The 9729-nt window shown below is 46.5% G+C and overlaps 1 protein-coding gene across 1 annotated transcript; it reads right to left on the bottom strand.

The window, feature by feature from the left end:
* Positions 1-1095: 1095 nt before the first annotated feature.
* On the bottom strand, positions 1096-4356 carry LOC109917922 (early growth response protein 1). The gene is made up of 2 exons (XM_020517819.2): positions 3967-4356; positions 1096-3316 (listed from the first exon to the last, which is right to left on the bottom strand). The coding sequence occupies exons 1-2, from the start codon at positions 4136-4138 to the stop codon at positions 1917-1919; spliced, it is 1572 nt and encodes a 523-aa protein (XP_020373408.2). The 5' UTR covers positions 4139-4356; the 3' UTR covers positions 1096-1916.
* Between the last annotated feature and the right edge of the window lie 5373 nt (positions 4357-9729).

Genomic DNA, 9729 nt, shown 5'->3' with positions numbered 1-9729 from the left:
GAGGTATGAGATTTTGTAGGGCCCTCTAGCAGCATTCAGCTAAGTGAATGTGCTAACACTGTCCTTCAATTGTGAACTCCCCAGTTCAACCATGACCCTTACTGCATTCTTGTTTATTGAATCAAACTCAAAAATGCCTCTGGTTTCTGATAGACACATGCTTTTGATTTGATCTGTTTTGGAGCTTTTGACCCAGAGTTCAACTATATCTTTGTGAGAAATCGCACAGATAGAACCAAAACCCAAAATAAAACCGTCTCTGAAGTCTATCCCTGTGGTATCATGACATGTATAAATGTCCCAGATAAAGTGCTAACTTTATCTTCAAAATAAATCTTTGATTCTGAAACCCACATGAATAATTTACATCTCTGATGGGGACAACTGCAGTAAGTCTGGTCCATTAGAAAACTAAGGCACAATTTATTATTTTCACATCTCAGACTCTGACTATTAACCAAATTGAATTGGCTTTGAATTGTAATTAACTTAGGACTCTTCCAGTTTCTCAAACGTGGGTTTCTCCATAAAAAGTTTTTCAGTTTCTGGAATTAAGTTTTAAATATTTGAATTCTAAAATTAGGTATCCATGATATAAACTTTTAAAATATTTATATGCTTTTAAAGACTTTGGGATTCCCTTTTATATTACCTGCCAGCGTCTTCTCACATTCTCTCTTTGCTCCTTGTTCATTTATTAACCCCTCTAAAACTTTAATATCCAGCATGGTTCTCATTTATCTTAGCCACCTGATATCTGTCATATACATAATTTTCAGCTTCATCTCACTCTGTTTCCTCGAGCATCCATGTATAGTATTATTTGTCCACCTTTCTCCTTGGTGAGAACACACCTTGACTCTGCTATCCCCTTTCTAAAGGTGGCCTATTGTTCTGCTACAGTTTTGCTTTTCAATCTTAATTTTAATTGAATTAGATATTTGTTTGTGAATTGATTGCTTCTGTTTGAGGAGTGAAAGTGCTTGTAGATTGCTTATCTTTGAAGTATAATTGTATCTGGACATGATTCACTTTCAGTGATTCTACAACTTACACTTTGAATCAGGAGCCAAATACATAAATCAGGCAAAAAAATAAGAGATAAATCTTTTAAAGATTTATTTTTTTTTTGTTTTTCCTCAAGGATATATTGTACACCAAATATCCAATTGGCAGTAAAGCGCATTCCAATGTGTAAGAAGCGAGAACAGTCAGGCGCTCCGTTTACAAACACTATGTTGAAATGTATCCACCATACAAAACGCATGTTGAGAACATACAAAAAATACACGCCTACTTGGTAGGTAACAGTAACATCTGGGCTCTGAATCTATTTACACTTAGATTACAAAAATATACTTTAGATTTTTTTGCTTACATTTGAAAGAAATGTTCATTTGGCATTTCTTCCCCTTCCCTCTAATATTCGTTCCATCAGCAAAGTGCCTTCAGTGACCATCTCTTTCACCTTTAAGGCTTTAATGCAGTGTATCCACTAATAGACACACGTCAGCAAGCTACACATAGAAGGCACACAGACTGCTTATAGTTTTAAAACAAACTGAGAGACAAAGAAAGGTTCTGCCACTAGGCAAGTACGGATGTGACCTCCACAGAATAACAAACATCTCCTGCACATGCTGGCACCTCATTGCATTCCAGGTATGCTTTTTGTTTCATTGAAAGGAACTGATGATAGCATTTGCACAATGGAAAGGTTTCCCAAAGGTCCCACCAACTCCAAATAATACAGGATGGAATATGCAAACATCCCCCCCCCCAACCCCATTGAATAATCTTCACATGAATAGCATCTGCAGAATTGTGAAGGGGTAATGCTTGGCGTACAAGTACACAATAGCTAGGTGAAGTTTATTTATATAAAAACAAGTTCAATGTTGGAGACTCGAACAATTTCAGATCTCAATTGTCCTTGGTGTTAGAGTGGATGCAATCTCAGAGGACGGGGAGGTCACTGATGGATAACTGTTGGTTACGACTGAGGAATGGTAAGTGTTAGTGACTAGGGACTCAAAGGAGGTACTGACTATTGTAGAAGGGTAAGTGTTAGTGACTGAGGAATCAAAAGAGGTGCTCACTTCTGCAGAGGGGTAGGTATTGGTTACTGGGGACTCAAAGGAGGTACTGACTATTGTCGAGAGGTAAGTGTTAGTGACTGGGGATTCAAAGGAGGTGCTGACTATATTGGACGGGTAAGTGCTAGTGACTGGGGATTCAAAGGAGGTGCTGACTATAGCGGAGGGGTAAGTGGTAGTGACTGGGGATTCAAAGGAGGTGCTGACTATAGTGGAGGGGTAAGTGCTAGTGACTGGGGATTCAAAGGAGGTGCCCACTATTGTGGAGGGATAAGAGTTAGTGACCGGGGACGGGAAGGAGATTGCCGGCGGGCTGGAAATACACAGGGCTTTGTCGACTTTCTTTTCCTTCTGCCTCAGGTGAATCTTGGTGTGTCTTTTCCGCTCATCGCTTCTGGCGAATTTCCTGCCGCAGACTTCGCAGGCAAACGGTTTCTCGCCGGTGTGCGTGCGAATGTGAGTGGTGAGGTGGTCGCTCCGGCTGAAGTTCCTCATGCAGATGCGGCACTGGAACGGCTTCTGTCCGGTGTGGATACGGATGTGGCGGGTCAGCTCGTCCGAGCGGGAGAAGCGGCGGTCGCAGGTCTCCATGGGGCAGGCATACGGCCGCTCGTGTGGAGGGGTCTTGCTGGGCCGGTTCGGGTACTTCCTCAGCCTGCAAGGTTTGGTCAGCTGCGAGTGGTAAGTGACCGTGTTCTTGGTCTCAGGACAGCTGCCCTGGTTGGCTATTGCCTTGATGGTGGACAGTGGGATGAGAGAGGGCTGGCCTCTCGGCTCCACGCTCTGGAATGGTTTCTGTTCTGTACTATCCAGGTTCAGATCGTCTTGCTGCGAGAATAGATAGTCCGGGATCATTGGCAGCTGAAAACCTTTGTTGTTGGAGCAAGTCGGGTACTGGATCGAGCTGGGGCCACTGGGGAAGCTGTCCGACTGGCCCGGGAACATCTCCGAGCTGGAGCCGTTGAAGCCGGTCGAGGCTGTCGGGCACATCGCCTCGGAGTCGCTGTCCTGGTTGGCTGAAACCGGGTTGTTGCTGCTGCTCATACTGACGATGCCGCTGACCAGGCTGAAAAGGGGCTCCGGCCACAAGCTGTTGCAGCTGGAAGCCGGTTCCAAAGAGAAACGGCCCGTGTAGGCGATGGACGGGAGGCGGCAGCTCTGCGCTGAATACGGCTCCATGAGGTTCTTCTCGGCTCCGGGAGAGATATCTGTAAAAGTGTCTGCAAGGAGGAAGCAAGAGCCGTTTAATAGATTACGTCCAACAACAACCAGCGAGAATCACGACCTCATTCTAACTGTATTGTTTTGGTTAAAAATGAATATGTGCGCATTTTGTATACATGTGTCTGCTTGAGACAACTTGTCAGCATGTCTATAGGTGTCCCTGTGTGCTAGTCCAATGTGTGTCTATCTGTATTAATATCTCAGTGAATGTGTTAATGTTTGTCACTATCTTTGTAAATAGATGTATGCAAGTATCTGCATCGGTGTAAACGTATCTGTTTACCTCTGTGCATACCTGTATAAGTGTGTGTATATATCTGTGTTTGGACTTTCCTGTGCATGTGTGAGTGGGAGGGAGGGGTGATTCCCGTGTGTAGGACGTTCCGGTCCTCTCCCTCTCGGTATTCCCTGCTAGGTGCTCGCTCGCGGGTGGTGTTTCCTGACGCTGTACCGTCATAAATAATGCAGAACACAAGATTCCCAATGTCCTCTCAAATCGAGTGGACAGCGTCCTAAGGTCTGCTGCACACTTGTGAGCGGTCAGTGGACGCGGTCCTTTGTCATCATTATTAACACCGAGCTGCTAGGGGGCGAGCGAGCTCGACAGGGGGTTTGAGAGTCTGGAGACTCTCGGCCGAGGACTCACCTGCTGACAGATGCTCGAACTGCTGCAGGGGTTCCCCATAAAACGGCTGGTCGGTGGAGGCTGTCACTAACGTGCCGGTCATCATCACCTCTTCCAGCTTCTGGTAAGTGTCCACCGACTGGTACAGCGGCTCCGTGAGCAAGGGCGGCAGGATCTCGGCTTTAGTCACCATCTCAGCCTCCGATATAGCACAGAGAGTGGGAGTGAGGGAGAGCACAGGGGGAGCCCAGGGACAGCCTAGGCTGTGTTTGGTTGCAGGGAGGCCAGGCTGCTCTGCGGTCCGCTGTGCAGGGCTGTCCGCTGCGGCGCTGTCCCTGCCCGGTTCGGTGTTGGTATCCCGGGCCGGGCCCTGGCTCTCTGAATCTCTCTCTGGCTGGCTGACTGAATAATTTCCGCGCCGGCACGGGGGGAGCGCCTTCTATTTAACAGGTTCCGCTCTACCCAGCCGCTGACGTACATGCCCATATAAGGAGCTGCGGAAGCCCATTTTTGGGCAGCTCCCGGCCGGCAATCCGTGACGTCACGGGACCGGGGACACCCCTCCCCCAGGGCCGGAGAAGGAGGGTTCCCCTTCCCCCAACCCCAGAGTAGACAGCGCACATTAGACAGGCAGCAGGGTTTCGCACATTGCCCGATACGCCCCTCCAGTCCGGGACGCCAACACCCTCCCAGACTGGGGACAACCTTCCCCGGAAGACCTCAGGATCGCCACTCCATATTTGGGCACGCCGCACCCACTGCCCATGTTTGGGCATCCGCCGGGCAAGGTTTGCTACCCAAATAAGGAGCTTCCGGCGACATAGGCTGAAAGTGCTGGAGCAGCAGAGCCGAGAAGAGCCGAGTGGGACCGAGGCGGTGCAGCAACAAACACACACACACAGCGAAGTATTGCGTTTCCTGCAGAAATCCAATGTTTCGGATCATGGGCCAAACATCTGGGGGAACACCATGACACGCAGTTGCTTCACAGCGCCGGGGATCCGGGTTCGATCTAGCCTTGGTAACTGTGTGGAGTTTGCACATTCTCCCCGTGTCTGCCTGATTTTGCTCTGTGTATTCTGGTTTCACCCCACATTCCAAAGACGTGCAGGTTAATGTGGGTTAGCCATGGTAAATGCAGGGTTACGGGGATAAGGTGGGTGATCCCATTAGAAGGTCAGTGCAGACTCGAAGGGCCAAATGGCCTCTTTCCGCTCTGTAGGGATTCTGTTATTCTACCTTCCCCAATACAAATCCAACAAGCCACAGCACAGCTGGAATATTCCCCAGCTCAGCTCCCACAGCTCTAATATTCTCCAGCATATCTCCAACATTCTCCAGCATATTTGCAACATCCCCCAACTTAGCTCCCATATCTCCAGCATTCCCACAGACAAATCCAGCAATCCACAGCACTGTTCCAACATTCACCAACACAGTTCCAATATTCCCCAGCACCGGTTGTACAGCTCTCACACTATCCAGTACTGCTCCAACATTCACAGCACAGCTCCCACATTCCCCCAGCACATCTCCAACATTCCACAGCTCAGTTCCCACAGATCCAATATTCTCCAGAACAGCTCTAACATTCCCCAGCATATTTGCAAGATTCTCCAGATCAGCTCTCGCAGCTCCAATATTCCCTAGCACAACTCCAACATTCTCCAGCACAGCTTCTACATTGTCCAGCACAACTCCAATGTTCCACAGCAAAGCTGTTGCATTCTCCAGTAAAGTTCCAAAACTCCCCAGCACTGCTTCAACAATCTCTACACAGATGTCACATGCCCCCACACTGCTCCAAAAATCCCTACACAGCTCTATCATTCACCAGCACTGTTCCAACATGCCCTAGCATAGCTCCAACAATCCCCAGCTGAGCTCTCACAGGTCTAATATTCTCCAGCATAACTCCAACATTTTCCAGCAAGCTCTAATATTCCCCAGCGCATTTGCAACATTCCCCAGCTCAGCTTCAACAATCCCTATTAGATCCCACATTCCCCTTCACCGCTCCAACATCTCCCATCAGAGCTCTAACATTCTCCAGCAAAGCTCCAACGTTCCCCATCACAGCTCCAACATTTAGCAGTACAACTCTAATATTATCCAGCACCACTTCAACATTCTCCAGCATAGTTTCAACACTCAGCAGCAAAGCTTTAACATCCTCCAGCACTGCTCCAACATTCACCAGCACAGCTTCACAATTCACCATTTCAGCTCCAACCTCCCCAGCACAACTTCAACTCTCCATGTACGGATTGTGTATTTTTATATTTGTGTCTTCTCAATTGTAAACTGAGCCAACAAAAGAACATGTTTTGAAACCAGAGTTTAAAAAGATTACATCATCTTCTTAAAGCAGGTAACGTGATACTGTTGTTGCAAGTACTATTTGTTCTCTTCAGTAAGCCATTTTAAATCAGAAGAACCTGAGATTATCTTTTCTTCAGCACTTGCTGTTGGCGGTGACTTCTAATTAATAAGAAACCTTTTACAAGTGAACCAGCCAGCCTGTGCCTCTTGTAAACCGGTGGAAGCATCCAGAGAAGGATAACTGAGAAGAAGCATTCTGGCCAACATGAGGATGATCAGAATCATGTCAGTAACCCTTGTGAACAGAAACTACTGAACTTTACCTCCATCAATAATCATGTTTTTTCTCCCTTTCCATGACTCTGTGCATGTGTAAAGGGGTGTGTATAAGGTAATTACAATATTAATCAGTAGTGTCATGTGCCAACACTTCTGAATTTTACCTGTAACTGGAGTCTAATTACTTGTAATAAGAAGTAATTTTTGGTAAGTGCAGAAGCGTGGTCCTGGTTTTCTGTCAACCTGGGTCTGAAAGGTAAATTGAGGAAACTTTGTGTACATTTGTGTTGCGAAGTTGTGTAGAGTGCTTGTGGTTTGGGAGGTAGGAAGTTAGTATTTGGTGTTTGTAAAGTGTTGGGGTGGGGGCAATTATTGCATGGTCCCTTTAGAAGGTGATGTGCTTTTTCTATGGTTAGAGATTTAAAATGTAGCAGCTTGAAAGTTTCTAAGTATACAGACAGTACCTGCATTGAAACATTTGTATCAAAAGACTGAAAGGTTAGCAGGCCAAGCAGCAGCTTTCTCCAAGACAAGTTTTGAATTTAGCCAATAGATCTGAACCAGGCACTTAGGTACTAAAAACCAACTAAATTTTAATCTGATGGTTTTGACAACATAAGACCAATCCTATTGTAAGAAATATTAATATGTCATCAAGGATATAAAAGAAGGCGGCATTTGAACAAAGACTAGAGAGCTAACTACCAACTGCCAGAGTTAACAGTCGTCAGCTCGCAAGAGAGGATCACTTCCTCTCACAGTCTCCTCTAAGTCATAGAAAAAACACCACCTAAATAACAAAGGTATCATGGTACAACTAGTTAATGCTCCTGACAGAAGAATTGATGGAGAAGGCATTCCTGACCGAAGAATCGACAGAGAAGGCACAAGGACATTCCGGAAGACACGTAACCTGACTGTGATTTCGAGAGACCAAATTCTATTGTTTTAAAAGTATAACTGGGCCTTGTATTGATTGGAACAGCATACCATTAGAATCTTGCTTTATTCACGAACAGTTAGTAGTTAGAAAGGATTTATTCAATTTGTTAATAGTTTAGTTAATTTGTTCACTGTCAGAGTTAGATAAATAAATTGTGACTTATGGATTGTAAAGTGAGTGTTAAGGATTTATTTTATTTAACCACTAGAAGTTGCTGAAAGGCTGGTTACACCACTTTTCACACTCCTTTTATAGATTATAGGGAGAGTTGCTCCTCTTTGGGTGTTTTAGTTTTTATTTCATTGGGGATTGGTGGGGATCAATCTTTATAACATGTGAAAATCTTTAATTTTTGTGATGACTCCAGGAATAGTGATGCTTAATTTCCAGTGCACTACCCCAGTAAATTATAACAATGTTTGGGAGCTTTTAGGTTTGAAACTGAGGCAATGTGGATGTGTGAGCATGATATTACTAAACAACGCAGGTGAAGGAAAACACTAGGTCTGTGCTGCATTTAAAACAAAGCTCTGGGAATGCTAAAAAGATTTCCTGCAGGAGGCAAAGTTGCCCCTTGCAGTTTTAAGGAAATTTCAAAGACCATGTTCATTGACTTGATGGGTAAATTGGAGGCAGCATTGCTTGAGAGAGCTAGAAAGGTAGAGATGATTGAGGGATTAGCATAACACTTGTGCTTAAAGGAATTACAAGAGGCTAGGTATCCAGAGATGTAACGTCAGGATTGGGTGATATTCAGTTACAGTTAAAGACTGCCGGGCCACTGGAATTCTGGGCTGAAAGCTGCAACCAAAGTGGGCCATCCACGTTGTGACTCTGAAATCTTGGGCCGCAAGACTCCACACAATCATGAAGCCACCCCAAGGGCCCGCCTTGTTGCCAGTCTTGGGAAGGAAGACCTCACAAAAGCCGTCCAAAGGAATCCCAGGCGACTAGAACAAAAACAAAGTTGCTGGAAAAGCTCAGCAGGTCTGGCTGCATCAGTGAAGGAAAAAACAGCGTTAACGTTTCAGGTCCAGTGACCCTTCCTCAGAACTGATAGTGGCTTGGAAAATGTCAGTTTATATGCAGAAAGTAGGGAGGTGGGTGGGGTAGGGAGTAAACGATAGGATAGAGTCCAAATAGCGAGAAAGACAGTTGGACAGACAAAGGAGTTGCTAACGATCAGGCTGGGAGGGTGAATAGTTGTTAGTGGGGACTGTCAGTGACTAATAACCGGGGGTGTGTAATGGCAGGCTATGTGGTAACAAGGCCTGGTGTGTGGAGTAGGCGGCTGGGACATGGGAGAGTTTAGGCCCTAAAATTTTTGAATTCAATGTTGAGTCTGGAGGGCTGTAGGGACCCCAAGCGGAAAAGAGGTGTTGTTCTTCCAGATTGCGCTGAGCTTCACTGGAACACTGCAGCAAGCCAGAGACAGAGATGTTGGCCAGGGAGCAGGGTGGTGCATTAAAGTGGCAGGCAACAGGTAGTACAGGGTCTTTGTTGCGAGCAGAATGTAGATGTTCTGCGAAGCGGTCACCAAGTCTACGCTTCATTTCCCCAATGTAAAGGAGACCACATTGTGAGCAGCGAGTGCAGTAGACTAGATTCTGGGAAGTGCAGGTGAAGTGTTGCATCACCTGGAAGTTATGTTTGGGCCCTTGGGCGCTGGGGAGGGAGGAGGTAAATGGGCACGTGTTGCATCTTCACCAATTACAGGGGTAGGTGCTGTAGGGCTGTAGGGAGGTGTTGAGGGTGAAGGAAGTGTGGACCATGGTGCCCTGGAGGGAATAGTCCCTGCGGAAGGTGGACAAGGGAGGGGAGGGGAATATGTGTCTGGTGGTGGCTTCTCGCTGGAGGTGGCGGAAATGGTGCCTGATGATCTTCTGGTTGTGGATGCTGGTGGGATGGTAGGTGAGGATAAGGGGAACCCTATCGCTGTTGCAGGAAGGAAGAGAAGGGGTGAGGACAGAATTGCGGGAGATGGGTCAGACCTGGTTGAGGGCCCTGTCAACAACGGAGGTGGGGAATCCTCAGTTGAGGAAGAAGGTGGACATTTCGGAGGCTCCCTTGTCGTAGTTGGCCTCATCTGAACGTAAGCGACGGAGACAGAGGCACTGAGAGAATGGGATGGAGTTTTTACAGGAAGCAGGGTGTGAGGATGTATAGTCCCAGAGAGCTGTGGGAGTCAGTGGGTTTGTAGTGGATATTAGTGGCCAGTCTATCCCCAGAAATGGAAACAG

The sequence above is a fragment of the Rhincodon typus genome, unplaced genomic scaffold (assembly GCF_021869965.1).
Source record: "Rhincodon typus isolate 14 unplaced genomic scaffold, sRhiTyp1.1 hic_rhity00000855, whole genome shotgun sequence".
In the NCBI taxonomy this organism is placed as follows: domain Eukaryota; kingdom Metazoa; phylum Chordata; class Chondrichthyes; order Orectolobiformes; family Rhincodontidae; genus Rhincodon; species Rhincodon typus.
Note: the sequence above shows the minus strand (reverse complement) of the source record. Positions and strands in the feature narration are given on the sequence as shown.

Bases quoted from the DNA above. Each gene is read 5' to 3' on its own strand.
- LOC109917922 (XM_020517819.2), bottom strand. From the start codon at position 4,138: ATGGTGACTAAAGCCGAGATCCTGCCGCCCTTGCTCACGGAGCCGCTG. The intron at 3,317-3,966 runs GTGAGTCCTCGG...TCCTCCTTGCAG, and splicing joins GTTCGAGCATCTGTCAGCAG to ACACTTTTACAGATATCTCT.